The sequence below is a fragment of the Balaenoptera ricei genome, chromosome 11 (assembly GCF_028023285.1).
Source record: "Balaenoptera ricei isolate mBalRic1 chromosome 11, mBalRic1.hap2, whole genome shotgun sequence".
Taxonomy (NCBI): Eukaryota; Metazoa; Chordata; class Mammalia; order Artiodactyla; family Balaenopteridae; genus Balaenoptera; species Balaenoptera ricei.
Window position 1 is genome coordinate 62767316 of NC_082649.1, and position 26083 is coordinate 62793398.

General features: G+C 51.6%; 3 protein-coding genes across 13 annotated transcripts in view; 1 reads left to right on the top strand and 2 right to left on the bottom strand.

Annotated features, from left to right (window-relative positions):
- TTC21A (tetratricopeptide repeat domain 21A) overlaps positions 1 to 4621 on the bottom strand; it is a 31519-nt gene extending 26898 nt beyond the window's left edge. For 5 of the 7 annotated variants that reach the window (XM_059939396.1, XM_059939395.1, XM_059939397.1 and 2 more), the window contains exons 1-4: positions 4454 to 4621; positions 3021 to 3150; positions 2124 to 2234; positions 1290 to 1456 (exon numbers count right to left, since the gene is read on the bottom strand). In XM_059939396.1, coding sequence (XP_059795379.1) covers positions 1290 to 1456; positions 2124 to 2234; positions 3021 to 3150; positions 4454 to 4480 — 435 coding nt within the window. In that variant the 5' untranslated portion in view covers positions 4481 to 4621. Of the gene's footprint in view, positions 1 to 1289; positions 1457 to 2123; positions 2235 to 3020; positions 3246 to 4453 lie in introns of all 7 variants that reach the window. The other 2 variants (XM_059939399.1, XM_059939398.1) reach the window with 2 other exon arrangements.
- A 48-nt stretch (positions 4622 to 4669) lies between these two features.
- Positions 4670 to 15861, top strand: GORASP1 (golgi reassembly stacking protein 1). Of its 5 annotated transcripts, none has more exons than XM_059939404.1 (9): positions 4670 to 4818; positions 8904 to 8984; positions 9493 to 9696; positions 11165 to 11251; positions 11385 to 11515; positions 11761 to 11998; positions 12736 to 12886; positions 13343 to 13495; positions 13749 to 15861. In XM_059939404.1, the coding sequence occupies exons 1-9, from the start codon at positions 4756 to 4758 to the stop codon at positions 13994 to 13996; spliced, it is 1356 nt and encodes a 451-aa protein (XP_059795387.1). In that variant the 5' UTR covers positions 4670 to 4755; the 3' UTR covers positions 13997 to 15861. The 5 variants fall into 5 exon arrangements, with proteins under 5 accessions (XP_059795387.1, XP_059795389.1, XP_059795386.1 ...); XM_059939406.1 differs by having other exon boundaries at positions 4671 to 4818; positions 8899 to 8984; XM_059939403.1 differs by lacking the exon at positions 4670 to 4818 and adding an exon at positions 5450 to 5577 and having other exon boundaries at positions 8899 to 8984.
- Positions 15862 to 26083, bottom strand: part of WDR48 (WD repeat domain 48) — a 44442-nt gene continuing 34220 nt past the window's right edge. The window contains exons 15-19 of the mRNA XM_059939401.1: positions 23918 to 24023; positions 22935 to 23022; positions 20111 to 20187; positions 18493 to 18685; positions 15862 to 17886 (exon numbers count right to left, since the gene is read on the bottom strand). Coding sequence (XP_059795384.1) covers positions 17791 to 17886; positions 18493 to 18685; positions 20111 to 20187; positions 22935 to 23022; positions 23918 to 24023 — 560 coding nt within the window. The 3' untranslated portion in view covers positions 15862 to 17790. The remainder of the gene's footprint in view (positions 17887 to 18492; positions 18686 to 20110; positions 20188 to 22934; positions 23023 to 23917; positions 24024 to 26083) is intronic.

Below are 26083 nucleotides of genomic sequence, written 5' to 3' on the forward strand. Positions count from 1 at the left end.
TTATGGTCGTGTTGGGTCTTCGTTTCTGTGCGAGGGCTTTCTCTAGTTGTGGCAAGCGGGGGCCACTCTTCATCGCGGTGTGCGGGCCTCTCACTATCGCGGCCTCTCTTGTTGCAGAGCACAGGCTCCAGACGCGCAGGCTCAGTAGTTGTGGCTCATGGGCCTAGTTGCTCTGTGGCATGTGGGATCTTCCCAGACCAGGGCCCGAACCCGTGTCCCCTGCATTGGCAGGCGGATTCTCAACCACTGCGCCACCAGGGAAGCCCCCTAAGGAGACTTTTTAGTCATTTCTCCCCTAATCACTCCCTCCGCCTCCAAGAAATTTTAATATCACAGATATACCATTTATGTACTGTGTGTATATCTGTGTTTTATATACAAACAGTGAGGTTTTCTTCACCCCCTCCTCCAAGAACCAATTTTCACCCCCTTGGGGGGCTAGGGGTGATATATGCCCTACTGAGATGCATGGCTTAGACTGAGGCTTCTAATTCTACCATGAGTACAATTCTACAGCACATCACATCCACTGCATATGAGATCTTCTGTGTGAGCCACCACTGACACCTAGCAGATCACTGCAAGGAAGGAATACAGGCCCAGTGTAGTCAGCTCATCTAGTTTTTCAAAAGAACCAAGAGGACTTCCCTGGTGGCACAGTGGTTAAGAATCCGCCTGCCAATGCAGGGGACACGGGTTCGAGCCCTGGTCAGGGAAGATACCACATGCCACGGAGCATCTAAGCTCGTGTGCCACAACTACTGAGACTGCGCTCTAGAGCCCGTGAGCCACAACTACTGAGCCCACGTGCTGCAACTACTGAAGCCCGCGTGCCTAGAGCCTGTGCTCCACAACAAGAGAAGCCACTGCAATAAGAAGCCTGCGCACCGCAACGAAGAGCAGCCCCTGCTCGCCACAGCTAGAGAAAGCCTGTGCGCAGCAACAAAGAACCAATGCAGCCAAAAATACATAAATAAAATAATTAAAAAAAAAAAGAACCAAGAAATCTGGACTTCTGGTAAAAATCTTCTGATTTCTAAATGTCAGCAAACTAATTCAAGATTTTAAAAATATATAGTGCAGGCCATAAAACCTATCTGCAATCGGACTCTATGGACAAAGGCCAGTGTGTGGTTGTCTAAACCCTGAGCCAACATGGGTCTTGTTAGTGCCTGGGTGTGGCCCTCCCCCAGCCCCAGGGCCCTCCATGGGAGTAAGGGCCACCCTTTAGGATGTGTTTGGACGCTGCTTTCTTCGGCTGTTGCCCCCACGATGCCCAGGGCCGGTACCTCTCTGGAGCTGCTGGAGACCTTCAACGTGCGGTCAATGTACTCCTTGGCCTTGTCATGGCGGCCCATGAGCCAGAGGAAGAGGCCGGCATAGTACAGGGCAGTCCCGCTGGCTGTCTTGCGGATTTCCTTCAGGCTGCTCTCAAGTTCCTGAATTGCTTCTCGGTCTGGGAATCCGAGACAGAGGAGGAAGGGGACAAGTTAGGATGGGGAGGTCTGTCTGGCCCTGCCTCTCCACGCTCTGGGCCTCCCTCAACACACGGAGCCGGCTACACGACAGCCCAGGGCCTGGGAACCAGGAACACTGGCCCGTGTGATGCCATAGGAGCTGCCCAGCCCTGGAATTGGGTTTGCTGGCTGAGATTTATCTTTTCTCCTCTGTGCCCAGCAGTTTGCTGGGCAGACAGATCAAACCTGAACCCCCCACCTCAGGCCCACAATCCATTCCAGGTGGGGAACTTGTAGTTTGTACATAGTCTCTTGGAATCTCTTCCTGACTCTAGAGAGGTGGAGATGAGGGGTAGAATTTTTTATTTTGGCTTGGTTTTTCTCGACAAGATCTTGGCAAAGGAAAGCAGGGTGTCTCCCCAGCTCTTGGGATGTGGAAGGAGGACCCCTCCCACTGTCATGCTTTCTGCCTGTGGCTCTCACTCAATTGGGCCTGGGCCTGGGGTATTCTTTGAGGTCTCCATGGGGAGGGGAGGGGAACCACTCTTCACAGCATCTGCAGTCTCGGGTGCACACACCTCCTGCAGCCCGAGAGGGGCTATATCTCTGGAGCGGGGCTCTCTTTTCCCCGCTGGGCCAGGCCTGGCTGAGCATGGCTGCACTCACCGATGGTTTCACAGCACTTGTGAGCATAAATGAGAGCCATGACGGAGCACAGGGACACGTCTGGGTGATTCTGGATGCTCTCTAGGCTGCTGATGGCATCCTGGATGCGCTCTGTGAAGACAGCCCAAGTGGTTATGCTCTGGGGCTCCATGCTCAGAGGGCAGGAGGCTCCATGGCAGACACAGGGCTGACCCAAGGCTTGGTACCACCTGACCCAAGACTTGGACTAACTGGTCCAAAAGGTCACTAGTGGCCCAAGTTCCCTGAAGACTGAAGCTTCCTGAAAGGGCTGCTGGCGCCATGGTCCAGGCTGCCAGGGGATGGAGGACTTGGAGCTGAGAGATGTACCTGTGAGTATTCACAAGGATTCCTGTAGGTCGGTTCTGAAGAAGGACCTCTGTGCATTCCCAGCTAGCTGCTCAGCTATATTTATCCTTCCATGTCCACTGACATTGGCCATGGGCAGCTCAGCTGGCCCCCCTGCCCAGGACGACCTTCTAAATGTCAGTGAGTCGCACCTCCATGGGCCCCACTCCTCTCCCTGCTCCTGTCCCACACCTGCCTGTGGCCACACCTACCACTTCCTCCTTTTCTGCACTACTGGCTCTCAGTTTCCAAGCCTGGGATTGGTTCAATAATCTTGCAGTCATCTTTTCCCCCACTCATTTTACAGATAGGGAAACTGAGGTGCAGAGCAGGGGTAGTGAGTTCTCTGAGGTCTCAAAAATCAACTAGATATGGATTACATTCTGTGGATTAACCTGGGAATCTAGCTACTGAGTGTAAGACTTTTTCCATGGGAACATGATTGGGGTAGAAGTAGGCATCCAGGTGGAGCCGGCACGTTAGTGCTGGGCTAGTGCCTAAGGTCAGAAGGCAACACTGACGAGTCCCTACCTTCCCTGAGGACTCCATAGGCTTTAAAGAACTGCAGCACTGGGTCATTGCTGAATTTTTCCAGGCCCACGGCCGCGGCCTGCTGCACATGGCGGAAGTACTTTTCTTGGCTGTAATAAATGATCCCAGCCTGCGAGGAGGAAGACACAGTTGCAATAGTCCCAGCCCCTTTTCCGTCTCTGTTCTGACCTGCTCCCTCCCCTAGTCCCTGCTCCTCTTCCAGCTCTGTAAAGAGAAGAGAAAGAATATTCAGGCCTCATCCCATTCCTCCCCAGCCCCAGGAACAGCTCCATACAGTTTTCTTGGGAAGGAGTTTGGAGATGTTTGTTTTGGAATTAACCACAGATTCTGGTTCTAATGTGATGGGGAGTTCAACTCAGGTTTTGCCTTAGGAAGGGAATAAGAGGGAAGAAAGAGGACCAATAATAAGAATCATGACGCCAGTACTTAGAGGTACAAGTTATTGTGGGCTAACCACCTGTGGGGAAGTGTACCAAGGGCTTTACGCCCATCATCTATGCATTATCCTCTCCATATCCTTCACAGTTAAGGAAGCCAAAGCCCATGGAGGCTGTGGCTTGACAAAGGTCACGCAATAAGAGGTGCTGAGATTTCACAGCGAAGTCTCACTTCCCCTAAGGTTTGTGGGTGCCGGGGTTGGGGATAGATGTGGTTGGATTGTGAACAGCCTTGTGGGCCATACGAAAGAGCCCAGACACCATCCTGAGAGTAATAGGAAGCAGCTGGAATGGTTTTAAGCGTTGTGAGTGGTGGTGGTGGGGGGATGTATTCAGGTGTGTGTTTTTGAAAACACTCTGGCTTGTGTGTGTGTGTGTGTGTGTTGGGGTGGTCGTGGATGTTGGTGGTGGTGGCGGTGGCGGTGGGGGACTGCTGGTGAAGAGAGCCGATGCAGAGAAACCAGTTGGGAGGGGGACTGTTGCAGGTGCCCAGAGGGGAGATGGTGGTGATCCTGGACTAGGAGATAAAAAGTGGGTGATCTCAGGAGACATTTAGGAGCTGATACTTCCTGCCGATAGACAGGATCTGGAGATGAGTATGGGAAAGAGTAAAGGCTGGGGGATCAAATGGTGGTGCGATCCACTGAGGTGAAGAAGCACAGACAGGGGAAGGGGAGATAATGGCTAGGTGATGGAGATGGGTTTTTATGCTTTGGTTTGGGGGAGCTCGGGGATAGGACTGGGTGGGGATGATGACTGTGGGCTCAGAGAACACCAGAGAGGATGCGCTTGCCACGGAGAGTGAGGCGAGAAGGGACGAAGACAGCCTGAAGCGGCCGGGGACAGCGAAAGGCGGGTGGCGGAGGTAGCACGAGCGGTCAGAGAGGTAACAGGAGAGCTGCAAGGCGCGGGGGTCACCGGGCCAGGGGCGGAGAGTCCCGGAGGGAGCGACTGGGCAGTGCCCGGGCCACGCACCATAAGGGAGGAGTCATTGCTGCTCATCTCCGGGCACCCGCGGCTCTGAGTCCGGGTCTGGTGGTGCCTCGCGGAGCGGGATTCCCGAGTCAGGGTCCCGGTCGCGCCTCTCGCGGCCTGCAGTTGGAGGAGCGCGCGTCCTTGGAAACGGAGCAGCAGGCCGCTCTCTAAGGGCGTCATAGTTAAGGGTGGGCGTGACCAGGCACCCACGTGACAAGGCGCGGGTAGTCGAGCGCCGAGAGGGCGAGTACGCGCTGGTGGTGCCGCGGTCCCGGGCACCGGCGCCCGAGCCGACCGTGGCCATGGGCCTGGGCGCCAGCGCCGAGCAGCCCGCGGGAGGCGCCGAGGGCTTCCACCTGCACGGGGTGAGTGGCCCCTGCGGCACCGGTGGCCTTGGCATGGCGTCCGCACCAACGTGCGGGGGACGTCCGATCACCGGCCCGGGGGCGGTAGAGGCGGGGTCCCGGCCTTAGTGCGGCCGCCCGGGGGAGAGCGATGCCCCTTCCCGGTAGGAGCCGCCGGCGAGAGATGGCGCCACGGCACTCCTGGGCCCCGGCCCGTCTGCGGCCGCGGGTCGGCCCGGCGCCAGCCCCAAGTGCTAGCTCTGCAGGAAGCTGGAGCGTTTCCTGGTCGGGTCGGGCCGCCCAGGAATGGCACTTCTCCCGGGTGAAGAGTGAAAGCACCAGGTCCAGTCGGGACGCATTTGTGCACTTGTATGATCACATTTATGATCGCCTGTTGTGCACTGCGCTCGTTACTGGGCCTGGGGAGAGAGCCAGCTAAACCCAGGGCCCGGCTGTCCCCGCCCTTGGATCCAGGGGTCAGGGTAACCGAGTGGACGCCAGCTGCGGGGGAGCCTGCCAGCGCGCATCCTGCCTGTGGTGGGGTCGAAGACCGATGAGAACCAGCCCGGGAAAGTGGGAGCGGGAGAGCCAAGAGAACGCGGCAGAGGGCTCTGGGAGAGAGTTTGCGGGGGATGGGGGGAGGGAGAGGGCTCCCCGGTGGAACATTGCGGAGAAGCGCGGTAAGGCCGCGGCTGAGAATGTGCCTTCGGTGTTGCCACAGAGGTCTGGATGAGCAGTCCCGGGGAAAGTGGAGATGGAGTGGGTTCCTAGAGCCTGAAGGTGAGGAGAGGGACCCGCAGCAAGATGGAGATTTGGGGTGATTTGTACTACGGAGAAGGAGGGGCTGTAACAGAGATGAGAGGGGCAGGAGAGTGTCTGTCCTCGGCGCGCCGCGGGGCAGGACTCCCTTCTCCCTTGTGCACGGTGGATGGCAGCAGAGATGGGGGTAGGCAGACAGGCTTGTCAGTTTGGTGCCTGGCTGTTGAGCCGTCTCTGTGTTGTGATGGGAGGCTCTGTTAACAACTATGGGGGAGGGGGGCAGCTAAAGAAGAGGTTTCCTAAAAGGAAAGCCAGGATGGCTTCAGGACCCAGAGGTAACAGAATCTGTGCTTGGTGGTGGGCTTTCCCTAGTGGACGTCATGGTGAGGCACTGGACAGAAAAGGTGGACAGTGAAATGCATGCAGCCAGAAGAGTCTTCCAACAGGTTTGATGGAAGGCAAATTGAGGATATCGACAAGGGGGGGTGGGGTGGTGGTGGTGAGGGTGGTGATAGTGGTGATGGTAAGAGTGAAGATGGGAAAGGCCTGTTGGAGAGGGACAGAATGGAGAGACTGGGGAATTGGAGGTCTTCATTCACAAAACAGTTTTTTTTTTTTTCCCCGTTTCATACGTGTAGCTTTATTTAGTTGATGTACAATATTATATATGGGTACAATATAGTGATTCACAATTTTTAAAGGTTATACTCCATTTATAGTTATTGTAAAATATTGGCTATATTCCCTGCATTGTACAATATATCCTTATAGCCAAAACAGTGATTTTGAGCACATACACTGTGGCAGGTAGAGTTACAGGCACCGGAGATAAAGCAGTGAGCAGAAAAGATATTGTCCCTTTTCTCATGGAGTTTACATTTGGATGCCAGCAGAGAAGGAAGGGAGACAGACAGGAAATAGAAATATATGGTAGGTGGTGATCATTGCTAGCGAGAAAAATAAAGCAGGGTGAGGGGATCCAGAGTGATGAGTGGGTGCTCTTTTGTATACAGGGGTCAGGAAAGGCCTCTGATCAAGTCACGTTTGAACAGACACCTTGGAAGGAAGTAAGGAGTGGACAATACAGATATTTGGGGGAAGAGCGTTCTGGGCAGAGGGAGGCCCTGAGGTGGGATTGTGCTTGCTGGGCTTGAGGAGAAGCAAGGAGGTGGGGTTGGTGTGCTTGGATGGCGTGGCCCATGCGAGGAGAGTGCTAAAGGATGAGGCCAGGTTGCTTGGGGCCTTGCGTTTTGTCCTGAGGATTTAGGATTTTATGCTGAGCTGTGGAGCCATTGGGAGGTTTTAAGTGGAGGTGTGACATTGCCTCCTAAACATTTAAAAAAACCAAAGAGCAAGTGTGCTGCCTTCTCTAAATATTGGCGTTCCCACGGTGTGCTGGGCATGGTGGAGAAGTCACTGTCCTCGGCAGTGGACAGGAGCAGACTCTGGGTCGGATTTCCTGGGGTCAGGCTGTTGCTGAATAACTGAGTGCTTTTCCTCCCCTGTCAGTTGGGGTTAGTGAGGCGGTTAAATGACAGGAAAGGCAGGTGGTGCAGTCTTCTGGCACCCAGCCAAGCCTCAGAAGGCGTAAACTGCCATCATTGTTAATCACTCTAGGTGCCCTGATGGGAGATACAGGGGGCGGGGGGGGGGGGGGAGTGTTATGAAAGCAGCACTCATTGTGGGGCTGCGGGATCTGGGGTGATGGGAACTCCCAAGGGAGAGCCAGACAGAGGGGGCACTTGTTGCGGGGCCGGGGGTGCGGTGGGCAGCACCGCAGGTGATTTCCGCTGTGGAGCCATAGTGGGTGATGACAAGGCCCACAGCAAGGGGCCTTGACAAGGCCAGACTGAGGACAAGGCCACAGGAGAGGGGAGGTGGAGGCGCTGGGTGGGCTGGGAGAGGGCCGGGCCTGCGCACTGGGGGCCCGAGCCTCTGAGCCTCATTAATGATGGAGGTTGGCAGACACAGTGTTGAGGAGGGTAGAGGGCAACCAGCCTCTGGAGTGGGGGCCTTACCCGAGGAAGGTGGAGTGGCCCAGAGCAGGGAGGGGCAGCTCCCCGCCAGCTCTCCCTGGCGACCTGTCCTCTGATTCTCAAAAGACCCCTCTTCCCAGCTTCCCCCTGAAGGGACGGAGGGGCAGGCTCCAAGCAGCTGCCCTCTGGGCCAGGCCAACTAGGGCTGGAGTTGGTTTCTGGGCTCATTCTCACTGGAAGCCATGGCAGCTTCTGGAGGTGGCAAGGCGGGGCTCCGTTGGTTCCACTGCCTGGAGGGAGCCCTGATTCCAGGGGCGGACTGGCCTTGATCCATAGCCTCAGCGGTAAGCTCTCCTTCAGTCTGGGGACTCCAAGACTGGAGGGGCTAGTGGGTGGCAGAAGCCATGGGGGCCTTTCCCTCAAGGAAGCATCCAAAACCTGAGGCCACATGAGCCCTGTGCCCTGTGGGCTGGGGGCCTGGCTGGTGCCTGACCAGCAGGGCATCAAGTGCTCACAGCCAAAGTCCTGAGGGTGTGGGGCCCATCCTCGGTCCAGACCTGGGGATAAAGGCTGCATTGTTTGAGCAAAGCTCTGTGAATGGGGCCTTTGAGATGGATTTCCACCATAGCTGCAAGCCTGGTTGTGGTGTTTTTGGAGACAGCAGGGAGTTCGGGAGCTGAGGGCAGGGCAGGAGCCCCTTGGGCTGGGAATGGCTCCTGGAGGAGCTGTCCTGTGGGGGGAGGTTGGATGGTGAGGGGACTCTGCGCTGCTCACCAGGCTCCCTGGCTCAGGCTCATTCCAGACCCTGGGGTCTGCTCTCCTCAGCCACCCCTCCTCAACAGCTCCTATCGCCCCACCTGCGGGACTGGGCTTGCATCTGTCACCACAGGGTCAGGGGCCCTCTGGGATCTGGCCACAGGCTGCCTTCTGCACTCTCACTTTCTGGGCACGGCCCTGGCTCCATCCATCCTGGGGCACTCCCTTCCTGTCCACATCTAAACCTTTCTGGTAAACCCTTCTGGCTTTCCAGCAGCCCCAGCCCAGGCTTCTGGGGCAGCCATCTGTGTCACCCTGTCTCCTTGTGGCCTACTGCTCTGGGTTCTCCTATGAGGCGTCTCTGGAAGCATCTGTGGATCATGATCAGGAAAGAGTTGTTTTCCGAAAGAGGAAAACCTGTGCCCAGGAAGGTAGTGAGAGAGGATGGAGTGAACCTTGACCATGCCCACGTGTGGCCTGCCTGGAACGGTTCATGCTGGTGTCTGTGTCCTCGCCGGGACACGGGGAGTGGTGATGGTTTCTAGAATTGACGGCTGGGGGCTTCTGGGAGAGTCCCGGGGTCGGCGCAGTGACCGTGGCCTCTGTGCAGCACAGGTGCAGGAGAACTCCCCCGCCCAGCAGGCAGGCCTGGAGCCCTACTTCGACTTCATCATCACCATTGGGCACTCAAGGCTGGTGAGGCCCCCCTCCTGCCTCTGCTTTGCTTGTGTGTGTGTCTCCTGCTGTCCCACAGGGGCCCCAGCCCTGCTCCTGCCTCCCTTTTCTGCTGAAGGGAGGCTGAACCCCATCTCCCCTTCTTCCTGAGCCTGATGGGGGCCCTGCCTGGAGCTCAGCTCCTGGGCTCTCAGGGGTGGTCTGGAGCAGGTGGACTCCTGGCACTGGCTGCAAGGCCTACGGGGCCTGCCCAGAGGGGCCTGAGAGGTGTGGGAGCTCTGGAAGGGGCAGTTCAGAGTGGGCAGTGCTGCAGTGCTCTGGACCCCGAGGGCTCTTTGCTTACTTTGTTGTGTTTTCTGGGGGGACCTAAGGAGGAAGGTTTAGCAGGGCTTGGGGGTGCTGGGGGTCACGGTGGCTGCAGGCCCAGCCCAGCCACCAAGGCCCTTGCCCCATCTCAGACCCAGACTTGTCTGGGGGGCCCGGCCGGGTGTGTGTGGGGGTCCGGGAGTCAGCCCCGCTGCCCCTGCAGAACAAGGAGAATGACACGCTCAAGGCCCTGCTGAAGGCCAACGTGGAGAAGCCGGTGAAGCTGGAGGTGTTCAACATGAAGACCATGAAGGTGCGCGAGGTGGAGGTGGTGCCCAGCAACATGTGGGGCGGCCAGGGCCTGCTGGGCGCCAGCGTGCGCTTCTGCAGCTTCCGAAGGGCCAGTGAGCACGTGTGGCATGTGCTGGTGAGTGGGCGGGGCATATGGGATGGGTGTGGGGTGGGGGCCTCCCGGGAGAGGCCAGCAGGCAGTGGGTCTGTTAGAGGGTCCCAAGGGCAGGGTGTGGTCTCCTCTCCCCAGTGTCCCAAAGAGGGCAACTCCTCTCAGCCCTGCAGTGCCCTGTGACTTTGGGCATTTTCTTACCCTCTAGACGTTGGCTTCTTTGGAAAGGTGGGGACGCCATCTGCTGGAAGCTTGGTTGTACTGCCAGAAGGCTGCTGCTGCTGCTGCTTTAGTCTTTATCTAAAAGAGTGGTTTTTTTGGTATACTCTAGGGGAGGGGTCCCCAACCCCAGGGCCGCGGACCGGTGCCGGTCCCCAGCCTGTTAGGAACCGGGCTCACAGCAGGAGGTGAGTGGCAGACGAGCGAGCAAAGCTTCATCTGCCATTCCCCATCACTCGCATTACCACCTGAACCGTTAACACCCATGCCGTCCGTGGAAAAATTGTCTTCCACAAAACTGGCCCTTGGTGCCAGAAAGGTCGGGGACCGCTGCTCTAGGATATGCCAGTATATTATGGGTTTTTTTGGCAGGTCCCCTGAGAGCACCTTTGGGCACTGGGCTGGTGCCTAGGGTCTGAACCTTAATGAATCTCCGTGACTGAGTTGTCACAGATGTTGCTGTTAGTGTTCGTTCACAGACACACATGCACACGTGACATGCACAGTCACTGATGGGGCCCGAGTTCTCGAATGCTCGGTCCTATGGCTTGATGGACAGAGGGTGCCCTGAGCTGGAAATTGGTTGATTTGGTTTCTAGCCCCCTCTATTGCTCACTGACTCCTCGCGGGAGCCTTCTCAACCTTTTCAGCCAGCCTCAGTTTGTCCATAAGTGCAATGGGGGTGGTGATGCAAATCCCTCTATATTTCCCGGGAGACTGGGGGTTGGGTAGTGGAGCTTTCCAAGGGAGAAGGCAATCCTCGTACCCACTTCTCACCACCCTCTCCTTCAACCTCCCCCTACCCGCCACCCAAGGGGTCTTCAGTTCTGTGCCTGCAGCCGTAACAACAATGCAGTTGGGCACTTACTGTGGGCCAAGGTGTGGTTTTCATTCTGTGCATATATTTTTTTTAATCTTCTCAGCAACCGTTGAGTAAGTCCTACATATCCCACTTTTAATTGTGGGGAAACTGAGGCCGAGGGGTTAAGTGTTTATCCACAGCGCCCCAGCTAGCCGCTGGTGGAGCCGGGAGTTGGACCTAGGTGGTCAGATGCGGGAGCTCCTGCCTGTGGCACGGTGCTGCCCTGTGCTGGACAGGCTGTGGACTGGGGGAGGCAGGGGAACCAGGGGCTGGGCTGGGAGAGTCTGGGCTTGAGGTCCTGGCCTGGGGACAGAGGACAGGTGGAGAGGCAGCTCCTGGAGAGGCAGCTTCCCACCCGCCACCCCCCAGTAGCAAGGCCGATAGTTGGATAGTTCGTGATTCTTTTCTCAGGATGTGGAACCCTGTTCCCCTGCCTTCCTCGCTGGCCTGCGCCCCTACACCGACTATGTGGTTGGCTCAGACCAGATCCTCCAGGAGGTAAGGAACCACGGCCTTCCCCCCGGCCCCCTGGATGGGGTGTGGAGAGATGGGTGCTGTCCATGACAAGCGTCTTGTGAGGCTTCCCATCCCAGGGTGGGAGCAGGGCTCAGGTGCCATGTGTCTGTCGTAGTCCGAGGACTTCTTCTCGCTCATCGAGTCCCATGAGGGGAAGCCCTTGAAGCTGATGGTTTATAACTCCGAGTCCGACTCCTGCCGGGATGTGACCGTCACTCCCAATGCAGCCTGGGGTGGAGAGGGCAGGTATTTCCTGGGGTTGCAGGGTTGCAGGGCTGCAGGGTGGGGCCCTGGTGGGGCCGTGGGGGACCCTGGCCATTGGGCATGGACCTGGAGTCCCATGGTGGGGATGGAGGGCTGGGCCCTGGGCCCAGGGATCCTGAGGCTGACAGTTGGTCCATGAGGCCCCCTCATTGCTGGTGGATGGGGGTGGCAGTGATAGGAAGGGCTGTGGGACAAGCCCTGGAGTGAATGTTTCTGGTCTTCGGCAGCCTGGGCTGTGGTATCGGCTACGGGTATCTGCACCGGATCCCAACCCAGCCTCCCAGCCACCACGAGAAGCCACCTGGTGTTCCGCCACCTGGTGTTCCGCCACCTGGTGTCCCACCACCTGGTGTCCCGCCGCCTGGTGCCCCACCATCTGGTACCCCACCACCTGGACCCACCCCCCAGGACTCTCCTGCCCCTTCTGGCCTGGAGACAGGCTCCAGGCAGGGTGACTATGTGGAGGTACGTGGGGAGCACCTGCCAGCTGTGGCGAGAGGGGAGCTTCATGTGGGCAGAAGGGCCTGCAGCTGGGAAGAGAGGACACTGGGGGCTGTCCTCACTGGGGGCCTGCCTGCAGAGCCCTTGGGAGGCCCATCTGCTTATGGGACCCAGTGGGAGCAGATGGGCCCATCCTGGGACAGTGGAACCTACTTTGGTTCTGCCACTTGGGTCTGGAGGTGAGGGTAGTGAGGCACTGGTTGTCATTTTCATTTCATGACTGGGAAACTGAGGCTCAGAGGTGGGCAGAGCCTTGTTCTGTGCCTCTGTGAGTCTGTGGTAAAGTTAGGCCAGGGGCTGGGTGTCTGTCTGGGTCTGCAGCCAGACCGTGGCTGTTGAGAGGTCCCCCAAGTGCCTCTGGGCATCGGGCTGGTGCCTGGGGTCTGCACGGGGGCCCTTGGGGACTGCTCTCCAGGCATGGACTCTTCCTGTGGGTCATGGATGGGGCTCCATCAGGTGGGCCCTTGGGGCTGCTCAGCAGAGTGGGAAGCATGCCCCGAGTCCATGTCCACACTGCACGGGAGGCCAGCCAGGCCCCTCTTGCCTGACTTCACATCTACTGCAGAGGAAGCGGCAGATGCCCAGGGCTGTTTGCTCCCTCGGGCTGAGCGGTGCGCCCGGTGGGTGTGAGCTGGCGCTTAGGTTGGACTACCCTGTCCAACAGGCCTCTCCTGTTCCTTTTTCTCCCTGGCTCCCCGTAGGCCCTGCTGCAGGCACCTGGCTCCTCCAAGGAGGAACAGCTCCCTGGGCCTGAGAGTCCTGGCCATGGCACTCCAGACCTTGGCGACCTTCCCCGTTCCATGGAGATTCCTCTTCAGCCTCCGCCTCCACTGCAGCGAGTCATGGACCCAGGTACTGAGCAGGCTGAGAGGAAGCTGAGGGCCTGCAAGCCCTGTGCCGGAGCGGGTCCCAAGCTCTGGGCTGGACTTCGGCAGACCCACTGAGCCCTTCTATCTGATACCCGCCAAGATAACTGCAGGTGATCCAATCAGTATACGGATGGCAAGACTGCTGTCCAGAGGAGAGAGGGGGCCTGCTCAAGGTCACACAGCACACTGGGCACAGAGCAGGGTCTGGGCCCTCTGCCACTGGGCTATTCCCATGATACCCAACCCCAGGCCCCTTTCTTTCCTCAGAAACTGGCAGTGGGGAACCTCTGGGGTTGGCTGGGGGCATTGCCATGGGCTGAGGAGGTTACAGTCTCTGGCCGGGCCAGATGCCCCAGGAATAGGGTGCCGTGAGCCCAGGGCGCTGGCCTTCCAGCAGTCAGGGTTTTGTTCTGGCAGAGAACTGCGCACCTTCCCCTAGGCTTCCTGGACGTGTCCGGCATCTCCCTCTTGAACAGCAGCAATGCCAGCGCCTGGTCTGGCCTGCCCTCCTCCACAGAGCTGACCTCCACTGCGGTCTCAGCCTCAGGGCCGGAGGACATCTGCTCCAGCAGGGGTTCTCGTGAGCGTGGCGGTGAGTGGCTGGCCGGCACCTTCGGAGGCCTTCTGGGAAGGGCCCCGGGTTGTGGGGAAGGCGGCCCTGAGTCTCTCAGCTGGGTTAGAGGCTGGCCTGCAGGTGGAATGCAGCCGCATCAAGGCGTTTGTACGGTAAAGCGCCCATCCCCCATCAACGCTGGGGGTGGGAGTCGAGGGTCAGCGGGGTTACTGCCCCAGGCCACACTGGCCCTGGTCTGTGGGCCTCCTCAGCCCCACCCCGTGTGTTTCAGGTGAGGCCACCTGGTCTGGGTCAGAGTTTGAGGTCTCCTTCCCAGACAGCCCAGGCGCCCAGGCGGACCACCTGCCTCAGCTGACACTTCCCGACAGCCTCACCTCTGCAGCCTCACCAGAAGATGGGCTGTCCGCTGAGCTGCTCGAAGCCCAGGCTGAGGAGGAGCCAGCAAGCACAGAGAGCCTAGGTTTCGGGGCAGAGGCTGAGGGGGCAGCCAGCCAGGCACAGCTCTCCACCCCAAAATAACACCCCAGGCTCTAAGAAGGGCCTCTGATGGCATTTCATGAGGCCCAGAAGTGGGAGGCAGCTCAGGCCACACTGCGTGGCCAAACCCCCTGCATTACGCTTCCTAGGCTGCTGCTGACGGGGGTGGGGGGTGGTGTGGCTTGTGTCCACTCAGACCCTACTGGTCTCCAAGAGGTGACCTCCCAGCATTCATTCTGCCTGATGGTCCTGCCTTTGGGGAACTGGCCACTTGTTTGAGAATCTCAAGTACTTTTTGGGTAGTAGGGGGCTGGGAGTAGCACCCAGGTTAAATAAGTTTTCCAGGAGCTAGGGTCGGAGAGCAAAGGATTCTTTGCCGCTTGGGTAGGGCGTGGAACTTCGGTGCGTAGAGTAAGAGGAGGCCGCGGGCCTTGAGGAAGGGCATCTTTTGGCCATGTACCCACTGCTTGCTCCTGCTCTGGTCAGTGTGGCTGCACAGAAGGTAGCAGAGTCCAGGCGCCACCAGGTGTGAAGATGGGGTGAGGGACAAAGGGGTTGGTGTGGAGTGTTTGCCTAATCGCTCTGTAGGGCTTGCAGTGATTCTTTCCACAGAGCTCAGCCAGCTCTGTCTGTAATGGAAGGCACCCCCAAGCCCTGGGGACCCCTGCCACTCCAATTACTGTCTCACTCTGTGCTACACTGCACAGTTGGCTCATGCTGACCGCATATTCCAGCCATGTTTGGAGGAGAGGCAGTGAACTTGCCCACCTCTTCTGAGGGAGGATGGTTGGAAATTCTAGGCCCTTCAGCACACTCACCTGTGCTTGGACCACGATGCTTCTTCTTCCCCACCGTCTACACTCTACAGGCCTAGTGTCCCCAGTTGTGACTCCTGTCAGCTCCCAAACTTTTACAACCATCTCTTCTAAATATACAAGTCATCCAGCCAGCCCCAGTGGTGAGTAAGAGTTACAAATTTAAGTTCACCATCCTAAGCAGACTCTCAGCCAGTCCTCCCGACTGGAGTTCTTTACACACAGCTCCCACTCCAAGGGGAAATGAGAGGCCTGGACAAGATTGAGTAAGGGCCCTTCGGTTCTTCCCTATAGTACAGGAGAGGGCTGTTCCCCTCACCTCCAGTGCCTTGGGAGGCTAAGACTAGGTTGGGTCTTTTGCTCTGCCTTGTTCCTGCAGGAAGAGGAGGGCTCCATCCAGGGATGGCCCCTCATCACTTGAAGTCCTCTCCTCTTTGGCTAGAGTCCCTCACCTTCCCACAGCCCTTGCTGAGTACCATGAAAGCTGCCTCTGGCCTGGCCTTCTAGCCTCGGCCCAGTCGAAAGTCCCACCTTTACCATTTGATTTGGAATGTGTGCACTTACAGGGAATTCAGAGCTTTCTTAGGCTCATAGGACAAGGACTGTCTGCTCTGGGGGGCACAGACCAAGTATATGGAGGGAGGGCCCCAAACCAGCAAACACTTCGCTTCTAGCACTGTGACTACATTTAAAAGGCAAGTCTTTGTCAAGTCTACCAGAGCAGCTGATAAGCCCGCAGAACAGGGAGGCATTGTGTCCAAAGCCAGTGCTCGAGCCTGGTTCCTGGATTGTCTGGGAGCCCAGTGTCTGCCTGCAGCAATCCAGGAAGTAGAAAAGAATCACCAAGGGCCTGTTCTGAGGCCAGCTTCCCTTCACTGTAGCCTGGCAGTCCGACCCAGAGTCACCCTCACCCAAGGGACCTGGTTCTTCCCTCCCTCACTTTCACACACTCCCCTCCTTATATTGGGGGATAAAATGGATATCAATGCTAATTATTTCCAGGGTAAACAAAACCAGAAGTTTCTTCCTTTCTCTGTAATCTGCTATGAAGGAAAATGACAAGTGAAAATAAATGTGTACTACACTTTGAAATATTGTAACTAAAGCCTTTATTCTATACAACTGTGAAATACAGATTTTTACCCTTTTGGCATTGCAGACTGTCAAGATTTTCTGGAAACTATTACTGGTTTGACTGGAACAACAAAAAAAACCACAACCATGCTGGGGGTGAGATCTATGACGGGAAGGGAGCACAGCCGCCCCTCGAGGCTCGGCACACAGGGCAGCATGGCCCAGCGAGGCCCACTCCTTCTGCCCAAGGGCCCCTCGTGCAAACACAACTGAGGGCTGGTAAATGAGTTTTTTTTTTTTTTTTTTTTTGCCATTAATTCACAACTATTGCTAAAAAATGTGCACCAAAAGCGCACTATTGTATTCAACAGATAGAAAGGATTTTTAAAAACAGCCGGTTGCTCTCTGCATAAGGGAGACAGGCTCACTGGAGATGTGGCGTGTCTTTGCGCACTTCTTCAAAGTGTGGCGGCAGTGACCAGCCCACTTTCCAAAGGAGGCTGACCAGCAGTGAGGAAACCCTGTCTCTACGGTTGTGCCGGTCGGAATATCTCAGATAGTGAGGTCTGGACTCAGGCCACCAGCTGCCTCCAGCTGAACCTGTGAAGGCGTAGAAAAGAAAAAACCTTCCCCACCCCCTCCCCAGTCCCTGCTGTTGTGGGGACGGGCCACGCTGGGGAGGCAACTGGACTGGAATAAACTGCCCTCTGAAGGCACTTGTGCTTCTGGCTTCATCCAGGAGGCTTGTCTTACGTAGTTTTATGGGGGTGGACCATTGTTCTATTCCAAATACAAATGACCTTGGGGAGAATCCAAAGTATTTTTTTCTGCCAAAAGTTGAAGTATTTATCCCCAATAAGTTATATTCTGTACAAGATCCAAATGATTCTATGAAAGCTTTAGATTGTTAGAAAGAACAGTGAAAAGAAATCTGGATACAGGTACAACAACAACAAAAACCTGCATATAAAACTGGAAAAAACAAACATGTATACTTCCAGGACGTGAATATCAAATTAACTCACTATGATACCCTTTTACTCTGACACCATAAATATTAGGTAGCATTTAAATGAAGTTAAAATCTCATCACAGTCTTAAGTTTTGATGGTGTCACGCTGCTCACCCAGAGCAAGAACCTGTGGTGTCACCTGGCTTTGCCCATAAATAAAATGACACAGTGGAGGAAGGAGTAAGAGAGCTGCACCTCCCTGTGGCCGCCACCCAGTCCGGGCACCATGGGGGTATCACCGCTGGGCACAGGCTGGGCGTACTCTAGGCTGGCAGTCCCAGTGCTGTGATCCAGCACCTGGAATTTCAACAGATTTTCCTACAAGAACACATCTGAGATGCAATATTAAAAACAAGCCCAACAATAATCATTTATTATGAAATGGGCTGGCTCTCGAATTGTGCAGCAGCAAATTCCTATTAAAAGTAATTGTCTTAAATGGTGAAAACAACTTGTTTTTTTTTTAATGACAAACTTGGAAAAAGCCTTCATAGGTACTGCATGAATGGAATGTACTCTTAGCAAAGCTCAAGAGTGTGGGTTTGGAGTTGAAACACAGTGACAGATGTGGCCCTACCAATGTGTTTCTAACAAGTGCTAACAGATCAAGATAGGGTCCTTTGAAACAAAAGGAGGAAGCAAAGTCTGCGCTGGCCTGTCGTTAGTTCTCTGTACACCTCGCAAGACACAGTCTGCTCGGGGCTCTTCTGCTCCGGCACTCTGCCTTCCTGGGGACAGCTTAATCTACACATTGAGACTGGTTTCTATATTACATCTCGATTAGTCACTTCAATTGAAAGAGAATCTCAGTCCATACCAAATCGGCCGTTAGAAGTCTTGTTCCCGTTGGGGCTCAGTGGGCTTCCTAGAAGGACTACTCTTGGGGCCATAGAGGAAGGTCAGTAAATGAATACCCAGGAGCATTCGCCCACCCTTCACGTGGACTTCTGACGGTAATGGAGGGTGAGGTCACCACCACTCTTCCATATGAAGTGTTTCACTGTTCGAAGGTCCATATTTGGATCCAAAACCTGAATAGCAAAAAATGAATAATAAAAAAGGTATCTAATATCTAAGGCTTTTATCGTTAACTCTGGGACTCTCCTCGCCCATGCCTGGTGGCCTGTTCTTGCTGACACAGCTGCCTTGCAAGCAGGCACGGATCTGGGCATGGTAAGATGTGCAGCTTGTGTGGCTAGGCCAGACAGGCCATGTTCAGCCATTCCTCTGAAGAAATACCTTGAATGCATCTTCATTTACAACATCTCCACCGATGCTCCACCCACCTCCACTTCAAATCTTAAACTAACGTGGCAGATGCTGCCCTGCAAGTAAAGACAAGCATGTGTCTTTCTTGTCAGGAAAAAAAAAGCCACCAGCACATCCACATTTGTCTGTGTGTGCATTTAAGTCTCCATGTCCCTTTCCTGAAAACTGCCCCAGGGATAAATGGAAGCTTTAGGGTGGGCTATAGAGCCCTTCAGAAGGGGCCTCACAAATAGGTGGGAGAGACCCAGTGCTCCTAAAAGCAAAAGCCCCCCAAAGGCAACAGACTTGGAAACTACGATCCTACCACATGATGAAATTCTGAGCACCAGCACTGGAAAAAATGGGGCTGTGTCCTCAAGTCCACTTACCTGGTCCTGGCACAAGAGTTCAATTTTCTCCTCTGCCAACACAGCAATATCCTCTTCTTTTTCCTGTTCTCCTGGTTTTTCATTATTAGAAGAGCTAGTGGTTTGAGACTCATTATCCAAGTTGATGATTTTCTCATAGACGTGTTCCATTACTTTCCGGACTTGAAGCATGTCACTAGCAGAGAGTCTATCTCTGTAAAAAGCAAGGGCAGATTGTGACATCAGGAAATCACTGGATATTATCTCTTCCATATTTTTTGGTGTTAACATTTGACAAAGATAAAACACACCACAGAAACATAAACCAATAAATGTTCTTAGTCACTGCCGTAATCCATTTTTAGAATCGCGAAGACAGATTATGTGCAAATAAATGAGATTAAGTACATACTCTTAAACCTTCTATATACATAAGGAATAGCCTTCTGGGTTTTATTCCCTTAAAGACTATGCCAGAGCATGGGCAAACTAAATGCTCCTGGAAGGGAAGGCAGCCCCTGGTGCACCAGGCTCCAATGATATATGTGCTCATTTCTCCCAAGGCTTCCTCCTCCTATAGCCAAGCCCTTGAGTTTCAACTGCCTGTCTGATCTCCAGACCTACCAACACAACAGCTGGCTAGGCAGCTCCAGATGGATGTCCCAAAGGCACCTCAAACTCTACATGTCCAAAACTAGATTCAGCAATTTCCTTACCCCCAAACCTACTTCTGTATCTCTGACAACAGTTAATAATGGTCAAACCAAGTAGCTAAGGCTCATACTCTGAAAGCCATCCTGAACTTCAGTCATTAAACCTAGCTGAAGTGATATCTAGAACTTGCTTTAAAATAATCGTGTGTGTGTGTGTGTGTGTGTGTGTGTGTGTGTGTGTGTGTGTGTAGGCAGGTGGGTTCAGTGGGAGGGAGGGCAGGTAGAGGTATAGATGAAACAAAATGTTTAGCCATATGTTGAGAATTATTTAAGCTGTGTGATGGGATAATGGGGTTCATTCTCCTATTCTCTTTTTTTGCATATGTTTGGAAATCTAACAAAAGGTTTTAAAGTCCTGCTGATTCTACTTGCTGGGATACACATCAGTGAAACCTTGAATGTCCTTTCTGACTTCCCTCCTAGCATCTCCTGGCCACCCCTCCAGCCTATGCTGCAGCTACATAGGTTCTTGCCAATTTCAATATCTTATGCAGGCTCCTACTTCCACATCCCCGATCGAACCATTTTCTGGACCTGGAATATCTCTCTTTTGAAGTTCTTTCCATCCTTACATGTCCAGCTCAAATTCCATGTCCTTCAAGAAAGCTTTCTGGAAATCTACAGCCAAAAATTCACTTCTTTCCCCTACACTCATCATTCCCTAAGTATCCATAAAAGCAGTTACTATACACAGATTGTGTCCTAAACTGTGAGAGACAAAATCCATGTTTTACTTATTTTGAATAACTGCAGCTGGCCACAGTAGGTACTTGGTATATGGTTAAATTATATAAACTTTCAATATTATGAAATTAGCCTTAGATCTAGTACTTGCCTCCTGTGCTATAAAAGCAATTATAAGGAGTTTTTAAAAATCTCTGGCAATAAATTAGATCAAAGTATCACACGACACTCCATTTACTTACTTTTTTAAGGTTTTTGCTCCTGAAGATGCATGAGGTTGGAGGTAGAAAGGAATTTTGTTGAATTTGGGCATATTTTTCTGAAACATTAAAAGTGAAAAAAGGTAAAATAGTTTCTATTAGCTGATAAACTAAAATGATGTCAACAGGAAAACTATCCACAAGTTAACAGTTATTTTACAATTAAAAGTGACTGTCTATGAAATTTTTTTTTTTACATTTATTTATTTAATTTATTTATTTTTGGCTGCGTTGGGTCTTCGCTGCCATGCGTGGGCCCTCTCTAGTTGCTGCGAGTGGGGGCCACTCCCCACCGCAGTGCGCGGGCCTCCCACTGCAGTGGCCTCCCTCATTGTGGATCACGGGCTCCAGGTGCGTGGGCTTCAGCAGTTGTGGCACGCGGGCCCAGTAGTTGTGGCTCACAGGTTCCACAGCACAGGCTCAGCAGTTGTGGCGCACGGGCTCAGCTGCTCCGCGGCATGTGGGATCCTCCCGGACCAGGGATCGAACCCATGTGCCCTGCATTGACAGGTGGACTTCTCAACCACCGCGCCACCAGGGAAGCCCCTGAAATTTCTAATAAGCTATCAAATTATCTACGTCAGCCTTAGTGAAAAGGTATCAGAAAAGTATAATGTTTCATTTTGTAATAAAAGATACATAAAGACAAATTATATGCAATGTCAGTGGCAATATGAAATTGCAGCATGGATCTTCTCAATTAACAATTCAAGGAATGAAAAGGAAACAAATTTTAATTCTTTAAGCCATACAAACCAAAATCTGAATTCTACATTAAAATGCCCAAACAAAAAATTAAGTGTCTTTTGAGAGAAACCCACAACATTCACCTTTGAGCAAAACCATACACTCTACGCTGGTGAGGCCCATTATCCAACTGAAAAGGCCAATCAAAGTCCTCCCACTTTCTTTTCCTCTGACATCAGAGTGAGGTCTGAGGTTTTAAATGAGTGGAAACTTAAGCCAACCACCTAGATGTCCACCATGAGGTAAACCACATACTTAGATGAAGGTAAAATTAATTGGTTATCTTTTCTCTGGGGGTTAATCCTCTCCGAGCCTCCATGTCATATCCTGTCTGGACGTCTCCTCTGAGGAATAAGCCACAGGCCTAAGGTCAGCAATGCATCTAGGTGAGTTTAACACTCAAAGGAAGTTGTGGTTTATGGGGAGCTCGGATTTAGAGAAGACCACAGAATATCTATCAGGTGTCAGACCGGTTTTAAGTTCTTGGAGGTATATCTGGGACAGAAGATGAATTTTCTGCAGGTTCTAGAGATTAAATCTCTTTTCATATGGCTTTAGAAATATAGGTCAACAGCACATAAAAGAGTCTAGAAACAGACCCATGTGTGTATAGAAATTTAGTATATGATAAAGATAGCATTTCAAATTAGTAGGAAAAGTTTAGATTATTCAATAAATCGTGTTGGCACACTGGCTATCCATTTGGAGAAAGTTAGCATTCTACTTCACACCAAACAATAAATTCTAATAGACTGAAGATCTAGACACAAACCATTATCATAAACGTACTAGAAGAGAATACAAGAGAACATTTTTGCTACTTTGAAGTGGGAAATACCTAAGCAAGACATGAAACTCAGAGCCATAAAGGATCAACCTGGTCATATAAAAATTAAAACTTTTTGCCTGCCAAAAGACATCGTGAACAAAGTAAAATTCTATTGAGAGGCAAGATAATAGTCAAGATTATAGTCAAAGGGTTAATACTGAATATGAACAACTCCTACAAGTCAGTAAGAAAGACAAATAACCCAATAGAAAACTGAGTAAAGAATACAAACAGGCAATTCGCAAAAGAAGAAATAAAAACGGCCAACGTGAAAAGATGCTTAACCTCACCACAAATTAAAACAAAACAAAAAAACACATTAAAACAATGAGATAATATCTGCCTATAAAAAAAAAATCTGCCTATCTTTCAGCAAAGATTAGAAGTATCCAGCATTGGTGAGGGTGTGCGGTACTGGGCACTCATACACTGCTGGTAAGAGTGTAAACTGGTACAGCCTTTGTGGAGGGCAATTTGGCAATATCTATCGAAATTTAAAATGTGCATACCCTTTGATCCAGCAATTCCACTTCTAGGAATTTATCCTAAAAAGTACACAAAGATGTATGTACAAGGATGTTCACTGAAGCATTGTTTGTAATAGAAAACACTGGGTACAACCTAAATGTCCGTTTATAGGGACTGGCTAAATAGATCTTGGTACATTTATACAATGGAATACCCTGCACTCATTAAAAAGGAATGATCCATATACAGACATGAAAAAATGTCCAAGATATATTTTTAAGTGAGAAAAAAAAACCAAAAAAAAAAATCAAGTTGCAGAACAGTAGATATAGTAGGAGATTTTGTGCAAAATAAAATGATCTATACATACACACATATATACACAAATAATATATGCTTGTGTACACACAGAAAAAAGTACTGAAGGCTATGCATTAAACTATTAATATTTACTACGTCTGGGAAGAAGAATAGGGAGTGAATAAAAGAAAAACAGTGATTGGGAAAGGGAAGGGAATTTCACCTTATTCATTTATTGTTTTCTTTGATAAGCATATATTATTTATGTAATTTAAAGACATAAAGAGATATATAAATAATTATCAATACTTCTTCTGCAACTTCGGAACTGCAGGGAAGCAGAAGAGGATTCCACTTGGTAGTCTAGTTTTAATTAAAGATTACACAGTCTAAAGTAGTTCTTAATTGTCTTCATGATTTGGAAAAAAATACAAGGGCAAAGTGGGAATGAAGGATACTTACATCCACAGTGATGTCAATTACCCATTGTGGCACTGTCTCATTCAGAAGCATGGACTCAGTCTCACCCCCCGAGTCTCGGCAGAGCAGCCTACACATAATCCATCAGGTAGTAAGTGACAAAACAAGCACAGATCCCAAAATCATTGTCAATAAACGTTAGGGGGAGGGACCGTTATAGAGTTCATTTAGGATAACCCTCACTTGACAGCTGAGGGAATAAAGTGAAGGCAGGCAGAATGACTCACTCTGCTAAGAGGGAGAGCAAGCCCTAAAACCCAGGCCCCCAGATTTTGAGGCCAGACATACACTACAGCTGCCTGACTCCCTGGGTGAGGACAGGAACCTGGGTGTAGGCAAAGCACTTGAGAAAGGTCGTCTGCCAGTGCTATAGAGTGTGGCACTCCACACACAATGGGGGTCAGGTTTATTTTTGGTAACCCCACTCTCAGGAAACCATCATAAAGGAAGAAAATTCTGCCCTCAAGGGCAAGACAAACATTTTTCTTACTTCTGGCCCTACAGAAGACTCTAGTAGGCTTTCCCCCATGACTCTCCCTGGGCCTTGGCTGGCAACTTGGAGATGAAGCCAGTCTAGCTCTTGCGTGCAGGGCCTCATGAAGGACTGCCTCACGCCTCAGGTTGGGCCACTGTTGGGCACAACAGTTCCCAAGAGCAGCCCAGTCCATCTCCCCTGGCCCAGCCTGAGGGAAGTTCTGATTCTGTCCTGTGGGCAGGGACTTCTGGTGATGGTTTCCTGCAGAAACCACTAAGAAGCTGCCTCAAGGCAAGGTATCAACCTCATTTTAACACTAGAGGCTCAGCTCGCAATTAGAATGGGGTCTAATAGCACCAGACACTTAACTATGTCATGGAGATGAAGAAGCTTCCAAACCCCTGACACCCCTAGAAGTTAAAAATAAACATGTGCTTGAATGAATACTTCTTGGCAAACAGGATGCCTTCTTAGCCCTTCTTACCCATACCTGAACAAGGTGCGACCTCCAGCTTCACCAAAGATCACAGGAGTGTGTGGGGGCACCTGGAAATAGCCATTTCCCTTCTGTACTCGGTTCTCCTGCTCCCCATTTACTAGGAAAAGGTACAGATGGTGTCAGGATCCAGAGTTAGTGCTAAAAACACAGACTCTAAACATTTCGTTTCCACAGAGCCCAACCATTGCAAGATTTTTTTAAGTCAAAATCCTGTACGTCAGTCAGAGACAAAAATAAAGGTAAAAAAACAAAGTTAAATTCTTGAAAATAAGAAATATGGCAACTTGGGATGTACCTCATGAGAAATGACTACATTTTAGAGGATTTTAACAGAAGAGATTAATGTTTGAGATTTGAAACAAAAAACATAACCGTCTATTCCAGCCACAGGTAAGTACAGGACAGCCTCTTTATAAACGATGATCTGCTCTTTTTTTGTTGCGGGGATGGGATGGGGCCGGTAAAATGCCGAGCTCAGAAAAATTTCTGTCAGAAAAAACTTTATGGTTAATGGTAGCCACAACTAATGGCAGAGGTATTAGTGAAAAACAAAACCTCAAAGAGGTCATAATTTCATTTTTACTGCTCTCTGCAGACTTCATTTCACTCGCTTTCTCTGTAATCTTTTGAACAGAGTGCTGTTGACCCCCACGCAAGTGCCAGCTTGTGCATAAACACTTCCCTGACGAATCTGGAAGCAGTCTTGCCCTCTGCAACCTTACAGCACTCTCAGAACCTCTCTCACAGCACCTACTCTCTGATCTCATGATGCTGATGTAAGCGGCCCTTTGCCCAACGAGAATGCCAGTCCCTGAAGGGCAGGGTCCACGCCCATTTATCTTTATTACCCTCACCTGCAACACAATACAGGCCTCAGAATACTTGAGCTGCTCCCCAAGTATAATCTAAGCAGCTCTCGAGTATCCACTGAGCATGGTGCAGGTGTAGCAGAAGATTACCAGACACGTAGAGTGTGCAGTGTCCTGAGCTCTGGCTGGTTCCTGCCCTGCCTTTACTATGCCAGTTTGATTTTAAGGATGATTTGGGGTTTCCCGTGACTTTTTCTTTATTCCCCCAACCAAAGCTTGGATCCAAGAGGTGCTGATTATGCCACTGTTTTGTTTTGGGTTTTTTTTTTTTAATCTTTTTCTTTTGAATTTTATTTTATTTTATTTTTATAGAGCAGGTTCTTATTAGTCATCTATTTTATACATATTAGCGAATATATGTCAATCCCAATCCCCCAATTCATCACACCACCCCTACTCTGTGCCACTGTTTTTTGTTTTGTTTTTAAAGATTTTTTTTGATTTTTTTAAAGTCTTTATTGAATTTGTTACAATATTGCTTCTGTTTTATGTTTTGGTTTTTTGGCTGCGAGGCATGTGGGATCTTAGGTCCCAGACCAGGGATCGAACCCGCACCCCCTACATTGGAAGGCAAAGTCTTAACCACTGGACCACCAGGGAAGTCCCTGTACCACTGTTTTTTCATTACTTAATATTTATTATTGGCTACTTGGGCCTCTGAGGGCACCCTGTCCTGTTACAGATGGAGAAAGGCAAGCCAAGAACAGGAAATGACATGCCCATAGCTACATGGCTGATAAATGGCAGAGCCCATACCAGAACCTAGCTTGCTCAATCCTCCGTGAAGAGATATTTCCACTGAATTTCTCTGGCTCACAGCCCACTGTACAATTCTAAAGGGGAATGAAGTGGGTCAGGTGACAAAAGAAATGACACCACGGGTGGGGTCAGTGCCCTCTCTATGACAGGGACATCAGGAGACTGGCTTTCAGAGAGAGAGGTATGTCATCCTTGCAAAACAGATTTAAACTCCAAAAATCATTCTGGATGAATCAGTCGGCCAGAACAAAGTCTCTGGCAGGAGGTCCTTGTCACTGCTGACCACCGTAAGTGGGCAATCTTCAGAGAATCTTCAGCAGATAAGTCCTCAGTAGGTGGGACTCAAGGTTACATGTGAGTTGTGAAATTTTAAGGTTTTTTTTCCCCTTTCTATAATGAAACTGAGCCAAATTCTCCTCTGCTTCCCAGAGAAAGTTACTGCCACTGCCTGTGGCACACAAAGCTTTTCAATGCCCTCAATGACATTAATTCTTTACACATACTCAATTCACTTACCCTGACACTTCTG